This window comes from Capra hircus, chromosome 16 (assembly GCF_001704415.2).
Source record: "Capra hircus breed San Clemente chromosome 16, ASM170441v1, whole genome shotgun sequence".
Classification (NCBI taxonomy): domain Eukaryota; kingdom Metazoa; phylum Chordata; class Mammalia; order Artiodactyla; family Bovidae; genus Capra; species Capra hircus.
The window spans coordinates 5,620,694-5,647,428 of NC_030823.1; the positions used below are offsets into that span (position 1 = coordinate 5,620,694).

General features: G+C 38.4%; 1 protein-coding gene across 2 annotated transcripts in view; it reads left to right on the forward strand.

The window, feature by feature from the left end:
• The window catches only part of KCNT2 (potassium sodium-activated channel subfamily T member 2), a 439,686-nt gene that overhangs the window by 215,442 nt on the left and 197,509 nt on the right, over positions 1-26,735 (forward strand). For both annotated transcript variants that reach the window (XM_005690450.3, XM_013970060.2), the window contains exons 9-12: positions 2,023-2,203; positions 3,579-3,743; positions 5,673-5,809; positions 8,684-8,747. In XM_005690450.3, coding sequence (XP_005690507.1) covers positions 2,023-2,203; positions 3,579-3,743; positions 5,673-5,809; positions 8,684-8,747 — 547 coding nt within the window. The remainder of the gene's footprint in view (positions 1-2,022; positions 2,204-3,578; positions 3,744-5,672; positions 5,810-8,683; positions 8,748-26,735) is intronic.

A 26,735-nucleotide genomic window follows, 5' to 3' on the forward strand; every position in this document is an offset into this window, starting at 1 on the left:
GTTTAAGCAGAGAAATAACATGGCCTGACCCATGTTGTCATAGCCCAACTCTGGCTCATGTGCTGAGTATAAGCTGTTGGAAAAGTAAAGAATAAAAAAGTAAAGATGCCTTAAAAGGCTGGACAAGGAATTTCTGTAGTTTAAACATTGAATAGCACATCTTCTCGGTCGTCATAATCAAGCCATCTGTGCTTGTTCTGCATAGAAATTGGAAGGAAAATCTAGAAGTACACAGTGATTTCTTTTGACAGCTTTAGAGAGGTATAATTTACATGCCATAAAATTCATTCTTGTTAAGTGTAGAATGCAACCATGTTAATATATTTACAAATTTCTACAGCCATCACCACAAGTCTAGTTTTAGAACATTTTCATCATCTTATTCCCACCATTACTTCCAAGCAACCATTAATATGGTTTCTGCGTCTTTTCTGAACATTTCATGAAAACAGAATTATACAGTATATAGCCTTTTACATGTGACTTCTTTCACTCAGCATCTTTCTGTGGCTTAGCACATTTTAACAGGCATCAGTACTAGATTCCTTCTTATTTTATTGGTGATTTTTTTACGTTGCAAATCTCATTCCTCTCCAACACTGCACAAATATGCATGTGTCATAGCCTCCTTTTTTTTTTTTTTTTTTAGCTAGTAGCAGTACTATCTCTAATGCTATTTTAGCAATTCTACTCTGGGAAAATCTTATAAGATTTCTAGCTTCTCCCTAACTTTCATACCACCAATAGTTTTGTACAGATAATTGATGTACCTAAAGACTCCTTTTGAGAGTCACCTTGCAATGTTAACTCCTCAAGCCCTTCTTGTATACAGTGGTCCCTCTGTATTCCAAGTTCCCACATTTGTGGGGTCAACCAGTCACAGATTGAAAATATTAGGGAAGAAATTTCTTTTTTTTTTTTTTTTTGAAGTCACAATTAAAAAGAATTTATTCTTTACACAGCTAGCTGATTTCATTATTGACATCTATGCTTTTCAAGGGGTCTTGACTTTTTATGTTCAATTTATTTTATTTTTTTTATTTTTTTATTTTTTTGAAATAAAAAGGTGTTTATTTAGGGCTGCAACCCAGGAGACGCAAATTCAACAAACAATTGTATTGTGTTTTGTTTTTTTTTAATTTTTTTTTTAATTTTTAATTTTTTTTAAATTTTAAAATCTTTAATTCTTACATGCGTTTCCAAACATGAACCCCCCTCCCACCTCCCTCCCCACAACATCTCTCTGGGTCATCCCCATGCACCAGCCCCAAGCAAGCTGCACCCTACGTCAGACATGGACTGGCGATTCAATTCTTACATGACAGAACATTCCAAAACCCAGAAGTTGAATTTGCTCCATACTTGCAACTATTTGCATAGCATTTGCAACTTATTTACAATGAATTTTATAGCATTTGTATGGTATTAGGTATTATAAGTAATCTAGAGATGATTTAAAGTATACATGAGGATGTGCATAGGTTATATGCAAATACTATGTCATATGAGTGACTAGAATGACTGTGTCATTATACATCCTGTGTCCCCCTGGGGGCTGGGAACCAACCTCTGGAGATATGGAGGGATGACTGTGAAACACATACACACGAAATATTACATATATATCTATACCACACATATACAACTGAAAAATGTCTCTCTGTTAAAAAAGAAGACTATTGACTATTGCTATTTTGATGGGTATTAGATCTAGTGGATTCTGGTGTCTATGTTTCCTTGACATGCTTCAAAATGTTTGTGTAAGTCACCCATGAAATTCTGTCTATTCATGTTATATATTATTCAAATATGCTTTGTGATTTGGGACTATAAATTTTGGCTACAAATAAAATAAGACGTAAGAAAAAACTTAAAAATATTTTCTCGAAGAAAAGTACTGAACCGTATACAATCCCAGCTGCCAAGTGGCTTTATGAAGTGTGCTTTGGCTTTCAGAAGAATGATGAAAAGTAATGTGACTGATTTGAAAGTTTTAACTGTAACGCATCTTTGTTTTTTTAGCATCTGTGGAATCCAACATCTGGAACGGATAGGAAAGAAGCTGAATCTCTTTGACTCCCTTTATTTCTGCATCGTGACATTTTCTACTGTGGGCTTTGGGGATGTGACTCCAGAAACGTGGTCGTCCAAGCTTTTTGTGGTTGCCATGATCTGTGTTGCTCTTGTGGTTCTCCCTATCCAGGTAAATACCACCATGTTAAATTTTATAGAAATGTGCAAAGTCTTATGAAATCAAATCTTCCCCATTTAATCAAAAATGCAGGGTGACTTATTAACCATATTAACACATGCTCGTATACCATCTAGTCAATTATTGAAATTGTCTCCAAAATGCCTTTTTAAATTGTATTAGAAACATGAGTGTTTTTTTCCCTTCTAGTCTTAATTGGTAGCTCACATTTCATTTCAGTTTTTTCAAGATGCTTTCTTTTACATATAGAGTATTTACATTAATTATCAGATTGTAGGATAGTATAGTTTTCAATTATAGCATGTGTGTACAAGACAATAAACATGAAACATTGATTTCTTTTGATTCTTGAAACTACAACTAAAAGCCATATGTTGTCATGAATAAAAATTGATTGACTATGTTGGTCAACTAAAACAAAATCTGAAGATGGTACATAGCTAACATGTAGCATTTTGGAGAATGGATAAGGAAGCAAAGGCACAGAGATATAAATGAGACTGAAGGCACTTAGAGGCAATCTTCAACTTTTTCCTGTAATGACTTCTGGCTGTCCATGAGTGGGCAGGTCATAAACAGGATGTGGCCAACACAAATCAAAATGTACATTATATTATACAACTATTTGACAAAGTTATTGAAATATCCTTTCCATAGATGTAAAAATGATCTTTCCGCTCCTATCCAATCATGCACGCCATCTTCAGTGACACCCCTCCCACATACCCTCATCATCCCTTTAATAACAGCTACTTGGTAAAGAATCAGCCTGCCAATGCAGGAGACATGAGTTCAGTCCATTAGTCTGGAAGATCCCCTGGGGAAGATGATGGCAACTCACTCCAATATTCTTGCTTGGAAAATTCCGTGGACAGAGAAGCCTGGCAGGCTACAGTCCGTGGGGTTGCAAAGAGTCAGACACAACTGAGCTTCTAGTTATGCACTATAACTAGAACGTAGCCCTGTGTGTGTGGTAAGGTTATCTCCCCTTGCAGGCGATGTGGGCTGAAGTTGACAGAAGAATGTGAGAGAAAAACATGAGACCTTTCTCTTTAACCAGGTGCATGACAAATATGGCTGCATACTCTACTGGACAGAAAGCAGAAGTGCAAACCTCTTAGTGCCCTGTTATGATACAATCGGAAAACCTCATTATTGTTTCCTGAGAAACATGAAGGCCCTGGGAGGGATTAGCAAGTTGGAAATTATCCTATGAAGAGTCTTGTTGAGGGGAACACTGATCATTTCAACCTCAAAGAGTTTCATCTAAGAAATTGAGTTATACCCAGTAGACAATAGATGGATTGCACTGATTGTTATTTTCATGTCCATTTCTTTTCATTCACATGTGGAAAATGTGTTACAGTTTGAACAGCTGGCCTATTTGTGGATGGAGAGACAAAAGTCAGGTGGAAACTATAGTCGACACAGAGCTCAAACTGAAAAGCACGTTGTTCTGTGTGTCAGCTCACTGAAGATTGATTTACTCATGGACTTTTTAAATGAATTCTATGCACATCCAAGACTCCAGGTAACTTTAAACAGATTATACCTACTAATATTGGCAAAATCAATTAATGATAGTACAGCCTGTGTTCTGGAGGATTTTTATTTATGTGCTCAAATTTAGAGAAAATGAAGAGCTACAAATATAACCTGGAACATAGAAAAAAATGCTGGAGGAATTCACAATATGTTAAGTTTCCTTCTGTATCTATAACGAAAGACAGATGGAATTATATTACTGCTACAAAGAAAGGTTTTCTCTGAATTAAAATGATTGCTTTTTTCTCCTTTTGGTAGTGAATAAATGATATTTTTATGAAACAGTGAAACTTAACATATAATAAAACAATAAAAGAATCATTTCAATATCATCTGCTCACTTGAATTTTCAGTTTTTTCAAGTGTTACTGATGGAAATTTGGAAGTCTGAAAGTTCCATTCTTCCCTTTGATTCCTGGAGTGAAACTTGGTCTTGTTTATAGTAGCAATAAATGACCAAAATTTGGGCAATATGTAATTGAGATCATGAATTCAGAAAAATCTCTTCTGTCTATGCAGACACTTCCACTTGCCATGGTTCTGGGCCAGTGTAGACTTACGTCACCGCCTTTGCTGCTCAATGCACTTAGTCTAGTCCAGACAGCAAAGAACTATTTGAATTTTCTGTATTTTCCCAATAAACGTCTGTGAAGAGATTGGAGAATGCGGAAGTCAAGACAGTAGGGAGTACTTCTAATTATCTCTCTCTTAAATAATTTAGAGAAATTTTAACATATTGCTTTTTTGGATTAAAAATCTAACTTATAAGAGAAACTTGTATAATATATTCTTTTGTTTTTACATACATTATTTTGAATTTTTGGAGTAACTCCATATTTAATGTTTTTTTTAATTACTCATATTAAATAATTTCAGATGTTTATTATGACCCACAAAGAAAATCTATCTGGGAGAAAATTTAATCCACCCAAAATTTGATCCCTAGTAATTAATTTTACCTAATATCAATAGGGAGAAATCTTAAAACTCCAAAAGTTCCCACTAGATACAGAGTGGTAAAATGGTGGACGTTTGCCAGAGAATTTGAATTCTTATAAATAAATTGCTTTTTACAATTTTATCACTGAGAATAATTTTGCATTTTCTCCAAACCATTGTTTTAAAATATTTTGATCACAAACTTTCAAATTTAATTTACTTTGTCAGTATTACCAATATTTTTGTGAATCCTTTTCCATTCAGATACTCATCAGAATATTTTCAATTTTATCAACTCATAATAATGTTACCAAATGATATAAACTATCACCGCAGCTTTTTATTCTAAAAGTAACAAGATTGAAGTATGACTTGATCCTTAGCAGTTCTGGCTGTTAGCAGTTTATTTTTTAGAATCATTCTGAAATCCTAAGGAGGTTCTCTGATGGCTCAGACTGTAAAAAACCTGCCTGCAATGCAGGAGACTTGGGTTCGATCCCTTGGTCAGGAAGATCCCCCAGAGAAGGGAATGGCAACTTGCTTCAGCATTCTTGCCTGGAGAATTCCATGGACAGAGGAGCGTGGCGGGCTACAGTCTATGGCGTCAAAGAGTCGGACACGACAGAGTGACTAACGCTTTCACACCCTGAAGTCAAAATTGAAAATTTCATAGGCTGAAATGTGTGCTGAGTGTAAGCACTGATTTATCTTCTCTTCTTGATGCTAAGTAAATTGAAAAAAGTCAGGATGAACATGCTGCTGATTTATGAGATTTTTGTATGTTTGTCTGTTATGTTTATTACCATCTCATGTTATTTAACATATGCCCCGGTTTTAAATGCAAACTTTGATTTATTAGTAAGAGTTCATTTCTCTTTTATCATATTTCAAAATGTTCGTAGATATTCTATTTACCTATCTAGTATAAAACAAAGCATTATTGTTTCTATCCCATTGCCCACTTTGTTTTGAGTAGGATTATTATGTGGTGATTTTGTGTCCTACTGAAATGGATGTGCAGGTCCGAAGGATCCTCCAGATTCCAATGTGGTCACAAAGAGTTATCTACCTTCAAGGTTCGGCCCTTAAAGACCAGGATCTGTTGAGAGCAAAGTAAGTATGTCCACTTCCCATCTTGTAGTGTTATAATATCTTTCCTCTCCTCCAAATTTTAGCAGTTTCAGTACCGCAAGATGTGTATTTGAATACAAACTTTTGCTTTAGTACCATTGCTGGTCAAATGGGAAGATTAAAAATATAAAATCAGCTTATTTGCTCCTCTTTCTCAGTGCAGGGTTGTTCATCAGACCATGTCCACACAACACATTGAGAAGTGTGGTGGGGTGGTATCATCTCAGGGTGTGGGGAGATGAACTGAGTTATCCAGATTCAGCGAGAATAGTCTCCAAATCCTTGGATACTGTTTTTATTCGACAAATAAAAATCTTGGGCTAAACACTACATGAGATGCCAAAGCAGTGTGAGTGAGGGTTTAGATTTTAAGGAGTTTGTATTATATACTGGGCAGATAACACTTGTGTTCCCTGGTGTCTGAGATGAAAGAGTCCTTGGGGACTGGAGAAATCAGGAGGGTGACAGAGGTCTTAGTTGCTGTCTTCTTCTTGTGCAGGTGCCTGTCCCCCTGTATTAAAGATGACATAGTCTTATAGCTTTGTCACAGTCTTGGGGGGGTCACTGCAGCGTGGGAGCAGAGTGAGAGTGTGGTTGGCTAGACTGCAGACTCCAGGAATCAGGGCCTCTGCAAAACACCCTCCATAGTTTCAGAAGCCAGAAGAGATCCTTAGTGGAGGTGGCTTCACTCAATGTTTTCTCTTGTTTTGTAGCTTTTAAATATATCTTCATGTTTATCTTTGAGTTGTCCTACAGACTCTGTTAGGTTTAAAAGTCTCTTCCTTGAATTTCATAGCATAAGTGTTTTTTTTTCCTTGTTGTTGTTTGATTCTTTCCAGATGGCTTGAGTATGTGTGTTAGTACATGTTCTCCGTATGTTTGTGTATGTTCTGTTTCTTTATACATGTCCTCTGTATGCTTGTATTTGTGTGTGTATGGGTTTTGGTGCGTGTGTGTGTATATGTGTGTGTGGATGATGGAAAAGAACAGAAAAAAATTCTCAAACTTCTTTCTGCTGCTTATTCCTGCAAAAGTTGACTAGATAGCTCATAACAGGAACTCTAACATTATGTTAGATTTATATATAATAGGTCAATTTAGCTGAGAATTTTTTCAATGATTTAACAATTTGTGAAACAAAAAAAGTCAGTAGAAACTACCAGGATATAATGAATTGTATATAATTGGAAAATTAAGCTTCTTTGAGAATATATCAGCATCTGTAGTGGATTGCATACTTCATATATATTGTCACTATACACATGACAGTTCTAGAATAAGTCATAGTCTCCCAGTACCTCAAGTAAAACACAGCATTAGGTGTTTGCTAACAATCTACTATCTATACTCATTTTTCAGGAACTGTAAAGAAATAGTTGCTTAAACAGTAATATAATTTGGATCTTTATATTCATCTGTATAGATAATAAATATGCTTAATTTATAGTAATGAGTTAAGTTCTATGAGTAATGTCCATTTTGTGTTCAATATGAATTTCTGTGATAAATGAAGCCTTTTGATTACCTAATCAATTAATCTAAGCTATTAGGATTAGCTATTGGCATCTCAGCTAGATAATACCTAGGATTAATGCATTTCTCAGGTAGCATAGTGGTGAAGAATCTACTTACGAATGCAGGAGACACAGGAGTCATGGGTTCAATCCCTGGGTTGGGAAGATGCCCTGGAGTAGGGAACAGCAACCCATTCCAGTATTCTTGCCTGGAAATATCCCATAGACAGAGGAGCCTGGTGGGCTACAGTCCATAGAGTCTCAAAAAGTTGTATACGACTGCACGACTGAGCCAGGATTAACACAACTCCATTTAGTATTGATAATATTAATGATTGTTTCTTAGCCAAATCAGTCACATTTACAAGAAATATTCCTCCATAGGTATGAAAAAGGAGAGTGTGGATGAGTGAGAAGTAGCAGGCTGGTAATTCTCAGAAAATTGATTTAAGAAAGATGGTACCATTTTTATGTTCATTTCTTATCCTATGTCATGTAGAAATTTGGGATTTAATGTTAGCTAACACATTCTTCAGCACAATTCCCACGCAAGACAAGGAGTAAAATTCTCCAAACCATTTCCAAAGGTCAGTTGCATGAGTTTGAGTTGCTTTGTTGAAGATGATGTATAAAAAATGGTATACAATTGTCTTAATAACCATGACAACTTCACACTTTTCCAAAACTGTTTGATTTGGTCTAATTCCATAGACTTTTATCATTTTTATCCATAAAAAATACATTGGAGGAAAAAATTTGTTCTACTGTAATGAACCAGAAAGGCAAATAGTTCCTCATTTTAAAAATACACAATGTTATGTTTTTAGAACATTGCTTACCAAGCACTAAAGCATTCTTATGGTTTATTATTACGTATAAGAAATATAGAACTTTAGTGTGAAGAAAGGGATTTGGAACAAGATGAAGATTCATCTCTAGGAAATATAAATGTGCAGTAGAGTTTGGCTTATGAATACTAAGCGGCTTTGTATCCTCTCTCTTAATTTTATTGATGCATTGCAGTCAAAAAGTAATCCATCTAAAACTTATGTGTATATATGTATATATATATATGAAAAAATATATATAATGATAAAAGAAAAAATAAAATTTGACTTTTTTTTAACTTCTGTCATTATGAATTGCTGTGTTATACAGTCAAGTCAACAATTATTTTGTATATAATCATGATCTGCAAGAAATCCTACTTTCATTTAAGCTTAAGGATGTTCATAGTTTATGTGTACTTTGTATGCCCTGGACCGAGTGTTGAAATTCTATTTTTCAGATGGCACATAGATATGTCAATGTGTGATTATTTTCCTTTTCTGTCTGCGTTTAGGATGGATGATGCTGAGGCCTGTTTTATTCTGAGCAGCCGTTGTGAAGTGGACAGGACGTCATCTGTAAGTTTCTAAAATCTCTTTTAGTAAATTGTTCTTTTTGCCTTATGAGATTTTATTTTTTGTAGTCTACCACTATTAAATATGGGTGGCCTTAAAATTTTACTAAAGAGAAGTAAATATCTTTAATATATCTTGCCAAAAAATAAGAATAGTTGCATCAATTATATCAAGAAAAATATTCTTGAAGTACTTTCTACTACTAATCTCTGGATTTTCTGTTGATCAAAATGAAATAAGTCCTATATAAACAGAACTAGATCATTTTTAATTAAATATATTCTATGCTATGTGATTTTGTTATAATGATCTCAATTTCCTCCACTTAAAAGTGAGGCATATGGATCAGGCAGTCTGCAAAATATCAGTTGGAGCATTTCTAAAAAAGTATGCATTTGTGAAAATCCTATTCAGGATATGTAGGGTGGGAATTGGGAAGCCGTGTATTTTTAAAAGCTCACCAGGTGATTTTGATGCACCTCCCAGTTTGGTAGTCTCTGGCTTATATGATCTCCATGATACATTTGTGGTCTAAAATTCAATAAACTAATAATCAAACTTTGTAATGTACCGACTTATAGCTTTTTTCCTGTAAATGCATTTTAATTTCCCTACTTAAAAAAAAATGCTTTACTCCTTTATGTTGAGGATGTCCGATTAACTCCTGTGTTTTAAACTAGTGAGTCCATCTGTAGTCATATCTGTGGTACACAGACAGATGAGAAACATGGTGACTTCTGCAGTGACTGGGGAAAAGTCAAAACATGCATGGGTCTTTGGGGGACATGATTGGCACTTTTCTGGACCATCTAATGGTGTGATCTGTTACATTTCTTTAGGACTACAGGTCCTGAATGTGGTAGGCTTTGCATTGTCCTCACTCTAATTTACTTAAAGGTTTTATTCCTTTTTAAACTAACTTGTGTGCATTTGTGCTAAGTCACTTCAATAGTATCTGATTCTTTGTAATCCCGTGGATGGTAGCCCGCCAGGCTCCTCTCTCCATGGGATTCTCCAGGCAAGAATATTGGAGTGAGTTGCCATGCCCTCCTCCAGGGGATCTTCCAGACCCAAGGAGCAAACCCACATCTCTTATGTCTCCTGCATTGGCAGGTGGGTTCTTTACCAATAAAGAACCCAGGGAGGCCCTTAAACTAACTTAGTGAACCTTTATTGGAAAAGGAACTGTTATGAACTGAATTGTGAGCCATGAAAACTCATATGCTGAAGACCAAACCACAGGGACCTCATAACGTGAATTTCGGTTCAGTTCAGTTGCTCGTTGTGTCCAGCTCTTTACGACCCCATGAACTGCAGCATGCCAGGCCTCCCTGTCCACCACCAACTCCCGGAGTCCACACAAATTCATGTCCATTGAGTGGGTGATGCCATCCAACCATCTCATCCTCTGATGTCCCCTTCTCCTCCTGCTCTCAAACTTTCCCAGTATCAGGGTCTTTTCAAATGAGTAAACCCTTTGCATCAGATGGCCAAAGAATTGGAGTTTCAGCTTCAACATCAGTCCTTCAAAGAACACCCAGAACTGATCTCCCTTAGGATGGACTGGTTGGATCTTCTTGCAGTCCAAGGGACTCTCAAGAGTCTTCTCCAACACCACAGTTCAAAAGCATCAATACTTTGGCAATCAGCTTTCTTTATAGTCCAACTTTCACATTCTTATATGACTACTGGAAAAACCACAGCCTTAACTAGACAGACTTTGTTGACAAAGTAACGTCTCTGCTTTTGAATATGCTGTCTAGGTTGGTCATAACTGTCCTTCCAAGGAGTAAGTGAATTTTAATTCCATGGCTGCAATCACCATCTGCAGTGATTTTGGAGCCCCCCAACATAAAGTCACACAAAGTTTTCACTGTTTTCCCATCTATTTGCCATGATGGGACCGGATGCCATGATCTTAGTTTTCTGAATGTTGAACTTTAAACCAACCTTTTCACTCTCCTCTTTCACTTTCATCAAGAGGCTTTTTAGTTCCTCTTCACTTTCTGCCATAAAGGTGGTGTCATCTGCATATCTGAGGTTATTGATATTTCTCACAGCAGTCTTGATTCCAGATTGTGCTTCATCCAGCCCAGCATTTTTCATGATGTATTCTGCAGTCAGTTAAATAAGCAGGGTAACAATATACAGCCTTGACGTACTCCTTTTCCTATTTGGAACCAGTCTGATGTTCCATGTCCAGTTCTAACTGTTGCTTCCTGGTCTGCATACAGGTGTCTTAAGAGGAAGGTCAGGTGGTCTGGTATTCTCATCTCTTTCAGAATTTTCCGCAGTTTGTTGTGATCCACACAGTCAAAGGCTTTGGCATAGTCAATAAAGCAGAAATAGATGTTTCTCTGGAACTCTCTTGTTTTTTCCATGATCCATCAGATGTTGGCAATTTGATCTCTGGTTCCTCTGCCTTTTCTAAATCCAGCTTGAACATCTGGAATTTACAGTTCATGTATTACTGAAACCTGGATTCAGAATTGTGAACATGAGATGAGTGCAATTATGCAGTAGTTTGAGCATTCTTTCGCCTTGCCTTTCTTTGGAATTGGAATGAAAACTGACCTTTTCCAGTCCTGTGGCCACTGCTGAGTTTTCCAAATTTGCTGGCATATTGAGCGCAGCACTTTCACAGCATCATCTTTCAGAAATTGAAATAGCTCAACTGGAATTCCATCACCTACACTAACTTTGTTCATAGTGATGCTTTCTAAAGCCTACTTGACCTCACATTCCAGGATGTCTGGCTCTAGGTGAGTGATCACACCATCTTGATTATCTGGTTGGTGAAAATCTTTTTTGTACAGTTCTTCTGTGTATTCTTGCCACCACTTCTGAATATCTCCTGCTTCTGTTAGGTCCATAATATTTCTGGCCTTTATTGAATCCATCTTTTCATGAAATGTTCCCATGGTATCTCTAATTTTCTTGAAGAGATTTCTAGTCTTTCCTATTCTATTGTTTTTTTTTTTTTTTTTCTATTTCTTAGTGTTGATCACTGAGGAAGGCCTTCTTATCTCTCCTTGCTATCCTTTGGAACTCTGCATTCACATGAGTATATCTTTCTTTTTCTCCATTGCCTTTTGCTTCTCTTCTTTTCTTAGCTATTTGTAAGGCCTCCTCAGGCAGCCACTTTGCTTTTTTGCATTTCTTTTTCTTGGAGATGGTCTTGATCCCTGTCTTCTGTACAGTGTCACAAACCTCTGTCCATAGTTGTTCAGGCACTCTGTCTATCAGATCTAGTCCCTTGAATCTATTTCTCACTTCCACTGTATAATTATAAGGGATTTGATTTAGGTTATACCTGATTGGTCTAGTGGTTTTCCCCACTTTCTTCAACTTAATCCTGAATTGGGCAATAAGGAGTTCATGATCTGATCCACAGTCAGTTGCCAGTCTTGTTTTTGCTCAATGTACAGAGCTTCTCCATCTTTGGCTGCAAAGAGTATAACCAATCTGATTTCATTGTTGGCCATCTTCTACTGTCCATGTGTAGAATCTTCCCTTGTGTTGTTGGAAGATGATGTTTGCTATTACCAGTCATTTTCTTGGCAAAACTCTATTAGCCTTTGCCCTTCTTCTTTCTGTACTCTAAGGCCAAATTTGCCTTTTACTCCAGGTGCTTCTTGACTTCTTATTTTTGCATTCCAGTCCCCTATAATGAAAAGGACATCATTTTGGGGCCAAAGATGGAGAAGCTCTATACAGTTAACAAAAACAAGACCAGGAGCTGACTGTGGCTCAGATCATGAACTCCTTATTACCAAATTCAGACTCAAACTGAAGAAAGGAGGGAAAACCGCTAGACCATTCAGGTATGACCTAAATGAAATCCCCTATGATTATACAGTGGAAGTGAGAAATAGATTTAAGGGCCTAGATCTGATAGATAGAGTGCCTGATGAACTATGGAATGAGGTTCGTGACATTGCACACGAGACAGGGTTCAAGACCATCCCCATGGAAAAGAAATGCAAAAAAGCAAAATGGCTGTCTGGGGAAGCCTTACAAATAGCTGTGAAAAGAAGAGAGGCAAAAAGCAAAGGTGAAAAGGAAAGATACAAGCATCTGAATGCAGAGTTCCAAAGAATAGCAAGAAGAGATAAGAAAGCCTTCTTCAGCGATCAATGCAAAGAAATAGAAGAAAACAACAGAATGGGAAAGACTAGAGATCTCTTCAAGAAAATTAGAGATACCAAGGGAACATTTCATGCAAGGATGGGCTTGATAAAGGACAGAAATGGTATGGACCTAACAGAAGCAGAAGATATTAAGAAAAGGTGGCAAGAATACACGGGAGAGGTGGTCTAGTGGCTAAGACTCTGCATTCCTATTGCAGGGGTTCTAGGTTCCATCCCTGGTTGGGGAACTAGATTCTGCCTGCCACAAAGATGATCAGAGATCCCACATGCTGCAGCTAAAGACCCAGCGCAGCCAAATAAATTAAAAAAATATATATTAAAAAAAAAAAAGAATACACAGGAGAACTGTACAAAAAAGATCTTCATGACCCAGATAATCATGATGATGTGATCACTAATCTAGAGCCAGACATCTTGGAATGTGAAGTCAAGTGGGCCTTACAAGGCATCACTACGAACAAAGCTACTGGAGGTGATGGAATTCCAGGGGAGCTGTTTCAAATCCTGAAAGATGATGCTGTGAAAGTGCCAATATGCCAGCAAATTTGGAAAACTTAGCAGTGGCCACAGGACTGGAAAAGGTCAGTTTTCATTCCAATTCCAAAGAAAGGAAATGCCAAGGAATGCTCAAACTACCACACAATTGCACTCATCTCACATGCTAGTAAAGTAATGCTCAAAATTCTCCAAGCCAGGCTTCAGCAATACGTGAACTGTGAGCTCCCTGATGTTCAAGCTGGTTTTAGAAAAGGCAGAGAAACCAGAGATCAAATTGCCAACATGCACTGGATCATGGAAAAAGCAAGAGAGTTCCAGAAAAACATCTATTTCTGCTTTATTGACTATGCCAAAGCCTTTGACTGTGTGGATCACAACAAACTGTGGAAAATTCTGAAAGAGATGAGATTACCAGCCCACCTAACCTGCCTCTTGAGAAATCTATATGCAGGTCAGGAAGCAACAGTTAGAACTGGACATGGAACAATAGACTGGTTCCAAATAGGATAAGGGGTACGTCAAGGCTGTATATTGTCACCCTGCTTATTTAACTTATGTGCAGAGTACATCATGAGAAACACTGGACTAGAAGAAACACAAGCTGGAATCAAGATTGCCGGGAGAAATATCAATCACCTCAGATATGCAGATGATACCACCCTTATGGTAGAAAGTGAAGAGGAACTCAAAAGCCTCTTGATGAAAGTGAAAGAGGAGAGTGAAAAAGTTGGCTTAAACCTCAACATTCAGAAAATGAAGATCGTGGCATCCGGTCCCATCACTTCACGGGAAATAGATGGGGAAACAGTGGAAACAGTGTCAGACTTTATTTTGGGGGGCTCCAAAATCACTGCAGATGGTGACTGCAGCCATGAAATTAAAAGACGCTTACTCCTTGGAAGAAAAGTTATGAGCAACCTAGATAGTATATTCAAAAGCAGAGACATTACTTTGCCGACTAAGGTCCGTCTAGTCAAGGCTATGGTTTTTCCTGTGGTCATGTATGGATGTGAGAGTTGGACTGTGAAGAAGGCTGAGCGCCGAAGAATTGATGCTTTTGAACTGTGGTGTTGGAGGAGACTGTTGAAAGTCCCCTGGACTGCAAAGGAGATCCAACCAGTCCATTCTGAAGGAGATCAGCCCTGTGATTTCTTTGGAAGGAATGATGCTAAAGCTGAAACTCCAGTACTTTGGCCACTTCATGCGAAGAGTTGACTCATTGGAAAAGACTCTGATGCTGGGAGGGATTGGGGGCAGGAGGAGAAGGGGACGACCGAGGATGAGATGGCTGGATGGCATCATGGACCCGAAGGACATGAGTTTAAGTGAAGATGGTGATGAACAGGGAGGCCTGTCGTGCTGTGATTCATGGGGTCGCAAAGAGTCGGACATGACTGAGCGGCTGAACTGAACTGAACTGATAATGAAAAGGACATCTTTTTTGGGTGTTAGTTCTAAAAGGTTTTGTAGATTATCATAGAACCGTTCAACTTCAGCTTCCTCATCGTTAATGGTCGGGGCATAGACTTGGATTTCTGTGATATTGAATGGTTTGCCTTGGAAACGAACAAAACTCATTCTGTCATTTTTGAGATTGCATCCAAGTACTACATTTTGGACTATTTTGTTAAGTATGATGGCTACTCCATTTCTTCTAAGGGATTCCTGCCCACAGTAGTAGATATAATGGTCATCTGAGTTAAATTCACCCATTACAGTCCATTTTAGTTAGCTGATTCCTGGATTGTTGACGTTCACTCTTGCCATCTCCTGTTTGACCACTTCAATTTGCCTTGATTCATGGACCTGACATTCCAGGTTCCTATGCAATATTGCTCTTTACAGCATCGGACCTTGCTTCCATCAGCAGTCACATCCACAGCTGGGTATTGTTTTTGCTTTGGCTCCATCCCTTCATTCTTTCTGGAGTTATTTCTCCACTGATCTCCATTAGCATATTGGGCACCTACCGACCTGGGGAGTTCATCTTTCAGTGTCCTATCATTTTGCCTTTTCATACTGTTTATGGGGTTCTCAAGGCAAGAATACTGAAGTGGTTTGCCATTCCCTTCTCTAGTGGACCACATTCTGTCAGACCTCTCCACCATGACCCACCCATCTTGGGTGGCCCCACACGGCATGTTTCATCGAGTTAGACAAAGCTGTGGTCCATGTGATCAAATTAGTTAGTTTTCTGTGATTGTGGTTTCAGTATGCCTGCCCTCTGATGCCCTCTCTCAGTGCCTGCTATCTTACTTGGGTTTCTCTTACCTTGGATGTGGGGTTTCTCCTCTCCGCCACTGCTCCTGACCTTGGGCGTGGGGTAGCTCCTCTCTGCCACCTCTCCTGACCTTGGACATGGGGTATCTTCTCTTGGCCGCTCCTGTGCCACGCGGCTGCCAGTCATGTGGCGAATTTACTTGATGATAAAGTCTTACTAGATATAATCAAGTTATAATGAGTTTATTAGAGTAGGCCTTACTCTTAATTGTGCTGTGTCCTTGACAAATGAGGAAATCTGGTGACAGATGAATAATGGAAAGCCCTGTGTATGTGAAGACAGCCTTCTGTAAGCTGGGAGAGACGCTTCCTGCACAGTTCTCAGGAGGAACCAGCCTTACGAACATCTTGCTTTTGAGCTCTGACCTTCAGAATGTTGAGACAATACATTTTCATTAAGCCACCCAGTTTGTGGTCATTTGTTACCACAGCCCGAGAAAACTAATGGTCTTCCTTCAGTGGCTCAGTGATAGAGAATCTACCTGCCAGCACAGTAGGTGCAGTTTCGATCTCTGGTCAAAAGATCCCCCTGGAAAAGGAAATGGCAACCCATTTTGGCAACTGCCATTTTGCAGTATTCTTGTCTAGGAAATCCCATGGACAAAGGAGCCTGGCAGGCTATAGTCCATGTGGTCACAAAAGAATCACACTCGACTAGCAACTAAGCAGCGAAAAAGCAAACTGGTTCATGGCCATAGAGCAGACGAATGATTGCAAAATTGGTAAAATATTTCTCTTTAAAACATATATATGTTTTGAAATTCATTTGCTCCCCTCCATCTCAACAGTTACTGTCTTAATTCAGACATGACTCTTGGGTCCACTTATGCATTATTGCAATAGTTTCTCAATTAGGTCGGCTCATTAGATACTCCAAACCTCTGTATTGAATAAGTGAACTGGAATTGAACATATTCTACCTTATGTTTCTGTAATTATTTAGCTGTGAAGCGTGGGACTCTCAAGTGGTAACTTAGTTTCAAAATACTTGTAGTCTTCCTATATCTATGTAACAAGGGGGAGTACATATAGGAAATAAAAATATAATTTTGGTGTACCCTTTCCAAGCTGAATTTGAAAGCTTTCAATTCAACAAATGCATTCCATTTCCTCCTGACACTGTAGGATATTGAAGGTTGTGAATAAAAAGACTTCACTCAGGACAGAAGAGATGGTAGATGAGGTGACACGGATACAAGTGTGGAAGCTGCAAAGCAGATGGATGGGTGGTAACTGACTTAACAGACTGAAAGAAGGTAACATTTAAGCTGAGAAAGGAGAGGAAACAAGTCAGAAGCAGGCTGCTTTATGCAATGGAGACTCAAGTGACAGGAACAGAGGTATCAGATGCCTTGCAGAGGCAAGTAAGGTTATACATAGGACTAAATATATGGAGAGTGGTTAAAAATCTTTAGGAGAAGTAATTAGATTCCCTGAACCCTTTCACATGTTCATTGCTGGTCCCTTTCCTCATCTTGGGAAAAGAGATTTACTCTAGGAGTTGGCAAATTTGGCCAAAATAAACACTCTGGTTGCCCAGGAATAAAGGGAGGGAAAGTAACCTGCAGCAAAAACTCGGGACCCACAATGCGCCCTGGGAGCAAAACATCAGAAGAGAAATTCTCTGATTCAGTATCATTTCAGAGAAGGTTAGAGAGAGTTCCTGAAGCAATTAGGGGATGGGAAATGCAAAAGACTCTTTCCTCTGCCCACTTGTGGTGGGGAACAGCCCAGGCCTCTTGGAGGTACAGATGGTGGGGTGGGCCCATCCAGGAACATGCAGCAGGCACCCCCTTGGTGCTGGGCTGACTGGTGCAGCAAGGCTGATTGGTAGACACCTATGGGTCAGGAAGCATTTATCCCAAGTGTGTGTGTATGTACATATGATGTGAAAATAAGGTCCTGCATTCCCTCATGTCCCAAGGAGCCTCTGAGTGCTTCACTCCCACATATGTTCATACAACAGTAACCTCTAGACATTTAAGGAAATCCTAAAAGGAAAAGAAGGAACTAATAACAGCCATGCAAAAACATACAAGAAGGGAGAATTCAGAGGAAACACAAATGACACCATAGGATTCTGGGAGAAGAAATCAATTTTAAAATATGCAATATCCCATCTTTAGTAATATAGTAGTTGAGAAGAGTATACATGTTTAAAAGAAGAATAGTAAGCTATAGAACAAAACAAATTGAAAAGCAAGAACATCCAGGGAACCAAGAAGAGCTTATGGAAATTAAATGTAGGTAACAAATGAAAAAATTAAATAAAATATTCAGAAGATAAATCTAAGGACATTGAAAGAATGAAGAATAATAAAATGAACAATAAAACCAAATAATGGAAAAGGAGAGTCAAACAAGAGAAAATTAAAGGAGTGTTCAGGAAGAAACAATATGATAAGAATTTCGGAACAGGGTCTGGAAAAAAATGGGGGAAATTATTAAAGATATAAAAAGCAGAATTAAAACAATCAAATTTCTCAGAATGGAATTGTTGAGAGGGCCCACATATTTCAGATTAATGACTGAAAAAGACATGCTTGCCTGAGAAACTGAGAACGAAATTAAGAAAAGGTAAAGTCGAAAAAGCAAGCGAGTTCCAGAAAAACATCTATTTCTGCTTTCTTGACTATGCCAAATACTTTGACTGTGTGGATCACAATAAACTGTGGAAAATCCAAAAGACATGGGAATACCAGAGCACCTGACCTGCCTGTTGAGAAACCTATATGTAGGTCAGGAAGCAACATTTAGAACTGGACATGGAACAACAGACTGGTTCCAAATAGAAAAAGGAGTACGTCAAGGCTGTATATTGTCACCCTGCTTATTTAACTTATATGCAGAGTACATCATGAGAAACACTGGGCTGGAAGAAACACACGCTGGAATCAAGATTGCCAGGAGAAATATCAATAATCTCAGATATGCAGATGACACCACCCTTATGGCAGAAAGTGAAGAAGAACTAAAAAGCCTCTTGATGAAAGTGAAAGTGGGGAGTGAAAAAGTTGGCTTAAAGTTCAACATTCAGGAAACGAAGATCATGGCATCTGGTCCCATCACTTCATGGGAAATAGATGGGGAAACAGTGGAAGCAGTGTCAGGCTTTATTTTTTGTGGCTCCAAAATCACTGCAGATGGCGATTGCAGCCATAAATTAAAAGAAGCTTATTCCTTGGAAGGAAAGTTTTGACCAACCTAGATAGCATATTCAAAAGCAGAGACATTACTTTGCCAACAAAGGTCCGTCTAGTCAAGGCTCTAGTTTCTCCAGTGGTTATGTATGGATGTGAGAGTTGGACTGTGAAGGAAGGTGAGCGCCGAAGAATAGATGCTTTTGAACTGTGGTGTTGGAGAAGACTCTTGAGAGTCTCTTGGACTGCAAGGAGATCCAACCAGTCCATTCTGAAGGAGATCAGCCCTGGGTGTTCTTTGGAAGGAATGATGCTAAAGCTGAAACTCCAGTACTTTGGCCACCTCATGTGAAGAGTTGACTCATTGGAAAAGACTGTGATGCTGGGAGGGATTGGGGGCAGGAGGAGAAAGGGACAACAGGGAATGAGATGCCTGGATGGCATCACTGACTCGATGGATGTGATTTGAGTGAACTCCGGGAGTTGGTGATGGACAGGGAGGCCTGGCGTGCTGTGATTCATGGGGTCGCAAAGACTCAGATATGACTAAGTGAATGAACTGAACTGAAATTCAAGAAGGAAACACTCAACCCATGTGTGTGCTTAGTTGCCCAGCCGTGTCTGACTCTTTGGGACCCCATGGACTGTGGCCCGCCAGACTCCTATGTTCATGAGATTCTCTAGGCAAGAATACTGGAGTGGGTAGCCACTCTTCTCCAGGGCATGTTCCTGACCCAGGGATCAACTCCTGCACTGAAGGCAGAATCTTTACCACCTGAGCCACCAGGGAAGTCAAGAAGAAAGCACTCAGCCCGAGGACGGAGAATTAGAATGCTTCAGACTTAGCAATAACACCAAAAGCCAGAAGACAACGGGGCAAGGCTTTCAAAATTCTGAGGGGAAAATATGTTTCCAGTTGGAATTCTCTATCCTGGAAAAACTTCAGATAGAAGGAAATATATCTATATATGTTAAAGTTTTCAAAATTGCACAGTTTTCAGGAAGCTGTTGGGAGCTGTGTATTACTCCAACTAGTGAGTGAGTGTGGAGAAGGCAATGGCAACCTACTCCAGTATTCTTGCCTGGAAAATCCCATGTTCGGAGGAGCCTCGTAGGCTGCAGTCCATTGGGTTGCTAAGAGTCAGGCAGGACTGAGTGACTTCACTTTCACTTTTCACTTTCATGCATTGGAGAAGGAAATGGCAACCCACTCCAGTATTCTTGCCTGGAGAATCCCAGGGACAGAGGAGCCTAGTGGGCTGCCGTCTATGGGGTTGCACAGAGTCGGACATGACTGAAATGACTTAGCAGCAGCAGAGAGTGAGTGAGGATGAAGACAGCTCAGGGTAGGGATGGGAATTCCCATAGTATGGTCAGAGCTGAGCAGAAGACTCTTGAGTGTGAGAAGGGAGGTTTGCTGCTAGAAAAAGATGAAATCAGTGTACCCCGATGTAGTTGAAGATTAGGACAGCAAGTTTCCCTTTCTGGGCAGAAAACAAATAAAGTGGCTGAAATTGTTATAATTGTGATAAAAATTATAAAACCACATGTTCACCAAACAAATCTAAAGTATAATTATCTTAAAAGCTGCATTGATGCTTGCAATAAATTTCTGAAAATCAATAAGGTAAACGGAACTGTAGTTATAAAATAAGACACATTACATACAGAGGAATAAGCAATTTTGATCAGAAGACAACTGGACAACTGTTTAAGACTGCTTTAAAAAGTTGTCTATACTACTTCATTTCCCATAAGAATATCTTACTAAAGGAAATGCATAATAAAAATATTTTTATTCAAATAAAACCTACTCACAACAGACCTACAATTTTTCTAAAGTTCTTCAACGAAAAAAAAATGATGTCTTTTGAGAACTTAGATTTATATGAAGAAATAAAGACAGCAAAAATGGTAAATATGTACATAAATATAAATGACTAATTTTTTAAAATATAATTTATTCTTTAAAGCAAAAATCATAGCAATCATGGAAATTGTAACAAATACAGAAGTGGAAAGAAAGAAAGGAAGTAAAGTCACTCAGTCATGTCCAACTCTTTGTGACTCAATGGATATAACCCGCCAGGCTCTGTGTCCATGGAACTGTCCAGGCAAGAATACTGGAGTGGGTTGCCATTTCCTTCTCCAATTAGAAGTGAAGTGGATGGCAGTAATATGACAAGGATTAAAAGGAATAGTGGAAATATACTAACGTAAGATTCTTGTGCTTTGAATATTATTTGAATGAAGAGTTTGATAGAGATTAATATTATACAACTTAGAATGACCATTGATAAGGATAAAATAGAAGACAAAGTGATATACTAAAAATATTTAGTTAATACACAAAGGTAAAAAAAGAACAAAGATCAAATAAGACAAATAGAAAACAGGGCTATAGTAAATTTAAAAGCATATTAGTAACTGTAAATTATGAATGGACTAGACTCACCACTGAATGGCAGGGATCTTCATATTGAAGAAGTAAAAGGAATATCAAAGGAAGTATTGTCACAGCAATTATACTCAAAATGGAAATGTGTGATTATTAATAGATTAAAAATAGGAGGATAAAAAGAGATATGTCTGCATAGCTAGTCATACAAAAGCTAGAATGGCTATGTAAGACAGATGAAGAAGACCTCAAGGGCAGGAACTTTTAATAGAGGTAAAGAGAAATATTTTATATTTATTAGAGAATCAGTGGATGAAGAAGACATAACACTACTAAGTGTGTATGCACCTTAAAATGACACCTCAAAACTTATGAAGTATGAAATAATAGAGCAGGAAGGAAGCATAAAAAGGGACAGTTATTGTTATACATTTCAATATTCCTCTCTCTGTAATTAATAGAACTAATAGAAAGAAAATCATTCAGCTTGTAAAAACCTGAACTCCTTTAAATCAAACAGATCTAATCAACATATATAGCATTACACTCAACTGCAGAATATGTGTTCCTTTCAGGTGCATGTTGAACACTCAGAGATGGATCATAGGCTGGATCACAAAAGAAATGTCAAATCAGATAATTAGATTTAAGAAAATAATTACAGAATATGTTCTCTGATCAACAGTTCAGTTCAGTTGCTTAGTTGCATCAGACTCTTGAGACTCCATGGGCTGCAGCACACCAGGCCTCCCTGTAAATTTGAGTTTACTCTGGAGTTTACTCAAACTCATGTCCATTGAGTCAGTGATGCCATCCAACCACCTCATCCTCTGTCATCCCCTTCTCCTGCCTTCAATCTTTCCCAGCATCAGGGTCTTTTCCAAAGAGTCAGTTCTTTGCATCAGGTGACCAAAGGATTGAAGTTTCAGCTTCAGCATCAGTCCTTCCAATGAATATTCAGAACTGATTTCCTTTAGGATGGACTGGTTGGATCTCCTTGGAATCCAAGGGACTCTCAAGAGTCTTCTCCAACACCACAGTTCAAAAGCATCAGTTCTTCGGTACTCAGCTTTCTTTTTTTTTCCTTTTCTTTTTTTTTTTTTTTATTAAATTTTTATTTTTACTTTATTTTACTTTACAATACTGTATTGGTTTTGCCATACATTGACATGAATCCACCATGCGTGTACATGCGATCCCTCTAATTCAACTCTCACATCCATACATGACCACTGGAAAAACCATAGCTTTGACTAGACAGACCTTTGTTGGCAAAGTAATGTCTCTGCTTTTTAATATGCTGTCTAAGTTGGTCATAGCTTTTCTTCCAAGGAGCAAACATCTTTTAATTTCGTGACTGCAGTCAACACCTGCAATGATTTTGGAGCTCAAGAAAATAATGTCTCTCACTGTTTCCATGGTTTCCCCGTCTATTTGCCATGAAGTGATGGGACCGGATGCCATGACCTTTGTTTTCTGAATGTTGAGTTTTAAGCCAACTTTTTCACTCTCCTCTTTCACTTTCATCAAGAGGCTCCTTAGTTCTTCTTTGCTTTCTACCATCAGAGTGGTGTCATCTGCGTATCTGAGGTTATTGATATTTCTCCTGGCAATCTTGATTCCAGCTTGTGCTTCATCCAGCCCAGCATTTCTCAAGATATACTCTGCATATAAGTTAAATAAGCAGGGTGACGATATACAGCCTTGACGTACTCCTTTCCCAATTTGGAACCAGTCCATTGTTCCATGTTCAGTTATTATCTGTTGCTTCTTGAAGCTGCCTACAGATTTTCAGGAGGCAGGTCAGGTGGTCTGCTATTCCCATCTCTTTCAGGATTTTCCACAATTTCTTTTGATCCACACAGTCAAAGGCTTTAGCATAATCAATAAAGCAGAAGTAGATGTTTTCCTGGAACTCTCTTACTTTTTCTATGATCAAGTAGATGCTGGCAATTTGACCTCTGGTTCCTCTGCCTTTTCTAAATCCTGCTAGAACATCTGGAAGTTCACGGTTCATGTACTGTTGAAGCCTGCCTTGGAGATTTTTCAGCATTACTTTGCTAGTGTGTGAGAAGAGTGCAGTTATGCGGTAATTTGAGCATTCTTTTGCATTGCCTTTCTTTGGAATTGGAATGAAAACTGACCTTTTCCAGTCCTGTGGCCACTGCTGAGTTTTCCAAATTTGTTGACATATTAAGTGCAGCACTTTCAAAGAATCATCTTTTAGGATTTGAAATAGCTCAACTGGAATTCCATCACCTCCACTAGCTTTGTTCTTAGTGATGTTTCCTAAGGCCCACTTAACTTCGCATTCCAGGATGTCTGGCTCTACGTGAGTGATCACACCATCATGATTATCTGGGTTGTGAAGATCTTTTTTGTATAGTTCCTCTGTGTGTTCTTGCCACCTCTTCTCTTCATAGCAGAACTTAACTAGAAACCAATAATAAACTTTGGCAGAGAATACCCACACATATGAAAATTAGATGATACATTTCTAAATAACCCGTGGGTGAAATATGAAATAACAAGGAGAATTAGAAAAATTTTAATTAGAACTGTGGTGAAAAATGCAACATTTGAGAACTTCACTGGTGGCTCGGTGGTTAAGACTTTGTAGTTCCATTGCAGAGGACTGTGGTTTGATTCTTACTCTGGAAACTATGATCCCACATGCTGGGTGGCATGGCCAAAAAATAAAAAAATAAAAACTTTAAAAATTTGTCCTCTTTAAAAAGGCAACATTTCAAAATCTGTAGGATGCAGCTCAAGTAGTGCATAAAGAGTTATTCATACCTTTACCTTCTTTTATTACAATAGAAGTATAAATTTCAATATCAAAGAGGAAGTGGATTCAGCAATTATAGACTTTAAAAGTGGTTTTTCTAAGTGGGAGCAGAGAAATATAGCAGGAACTTTGGGTAATGTCTGACTGAGGAAAGTTTTCTCTGTTTAAGTGGGAAAATTTGTTTTCAGGTTTTTTTTATTATTGAAGTATATTTGAATTACTATGTTGTGTTAATTACTTTATACAGCAAAATGATTCAGTTTTATATATATATTTATATATAAGATCACTCAGTGGTAAAGAATCTGCCTGCCAATGCAGGTGACCCAGATTTGATCCCTAGGTCAGGAAAATCCCCTAGAAGAGGAAATGACAACACCCTCCAGTGTTCTTGCCTGACAAATCCCATGGATAGAAGTGCCTGGTGGGCTACAGTCTGTGGGGTTGCAAAGAATTGGACACGATCTAAACAATATAACATCTAAACAACATACACACACACACATATACATATATATATATTCTGTTTAGTATTATTTTCCATTATAATTTGTCACAGAATATTGAATATAGTTCCCTGTGCTATAGAGTAGGACCTTGTTCTTCATCTGTCTTAGCAGTTTATACCTGCTAACCCCAAACTCCCAATCCAATGCTCACTCACTATGTCCCTCACCCCTCTCCCCATTGGCAACCAATCTGTTCTCCTGGTCCCTGAGTCTGTTTCAGCCATGTTCCAATCTTTGTGACCACATGGACTGTAGCCCGCCAGACTCCTCTGTCCATGGAATTCTCTAGGCAATAATACTAGAGTGGGTTGCCATGCCCTCCTCCAGGAGATCTTCTAACCCAAGGATCAAACCTGCATCTCCTGCATTGCAGGTAGATTCTTTACTGAAGAGCCTGAGCCACCATGCAAGCCCTTAAGCATTCAATTAAAAAAAAAAATTCTGTAAGGTGTAGAAAATATATTTTAAAAATCATTGATTAAATGCTTGGATATCTCTCAGGAATTTAAAAGTAAAAAAAGGATTAGGAAATTATTAACAAAAACTATGGATGTCTTAAAAATAAAATTGGATCATAAAACAGAGAAAATAGTTTCAGACACTTTAATTTTGAACATCTTGTTCACTCCATCAGTAGATGTGCTCTTAATTTAAACATCTGTTCAAAGCTAAGTCTTTCTCTGAGTCATTATAATGCAGGAAGCATAATTTATTTAGCTTCTGGATAGCCTTTCTTTTAAGGCTTCCCTGGTGGCTCAGTCTGCCCGCAAAGTAGGTGACCTGATGTTGATCCCTGGGTTGGGAAGATCCCCTGGAGAAGGAAATGGCAACCCACTCCAGAATTCTTGCCTGGAGAATCCCACGGACAGAGGAGCCTGGTGGGCTACAGTCCATGGGATCACAAAGAGTCGGACAGGACTGAGTGACAAACTTTCATTTCCACTTTAGCCTTTCTTTGCTGTGGTGAAAGAATTTGATTTGCTTAGCTGAACTAGACATATGAATTTTTACTTAGTCGAAAAAACTTATAGTGTTCGCTTTGCTCTTTTAGCTTTATTGTTTTTTTTGACACTATTGATTTTTAGACTTATTAGAAATAAAAGAAAAAAATAACTACATCATAATCCCCTCATTGATTCAGTGCAGTTCAGTCGTTCAGTCATGTCCAACTCTTTGTGACCCCATGGACTACAGCATGCCAGGACACCCTGTATATCACAACCAGCTCCTGGAATCTACCCAAACCCATGTCCATTGAGTCAGTTATGCCATCCAACCATCTCATCCTCTGTTGTCCCCTTCTCCTCCTGCCCTCAATCTTTCCCAGCATCAGTGTCTTTTCAAATGAGTCAGTTCTTCCCATCAGGTGGTCAAAATATTGGAGTAGTTTCAGCTTCAGCATCAGTCCTTCCAATGAATTCCTTTAGGATGGACTGGTTGGATCTTCTTGTAGTCCAAGTGACTTTCAAGAGTCTTTCCAAAACTACAGTTCAAAAGCATCAATTCTTCAGTGCTCAGCTTTCCTTATAGTCCAGCTCTCACATCCATACCTGACTACTGGAAAAACCATAGCCTTGACTAGACGGACCTTTGTTGGCAAAATAATGTTTCTGCTTTTTAATATGTTGTCTAGGTTGGCCATAACTTTTCTTCCAAGAGTAAGCGTCTTTTAATTTCATGGCTGCAGACACCCTCTGCAGTGATTTTGGAGCCCCCCAAATAAAGTCTGTCACTGTTTCTCTTGTTTCCCCATCTATTTGCCAGGAAGTGATGGGACCAGATGCCATGATGTTAGTTTTCTTAGTTTTCTCATTGATTAGCCATCACTAAATATCAATTACAGATTAGAGACCTCTTACATACTTTTATGCATACATGTGATATATTTCTCACAACAATCCTGCAAGGAGGTTCTTACTAGCTCCAATTTGTCAATTAATAAACCAAGGCTCAGGTTAGCTATTTTATTTAACCTTCTTAAGAGTATAGGGTTAGTGGTTCACAGACTTATGTTTATACCCTGCTCAGTGTCAAAGAAAAATTGTACTAGACAGTGTTGAACATGCAAGGAAGACTACTGAAGCCTGGGGGAGAGATTGAATCCAACTCCTCTGAATCAAAAGACTGGAGGAGTTTGATGTACTGGGTTGGGGAACTTGGTCAGTGTGATTAGGTCATCATTTGCTAACTGTTCTGTATGAAATTTAGGCTCCCTTCTGCCCACAGA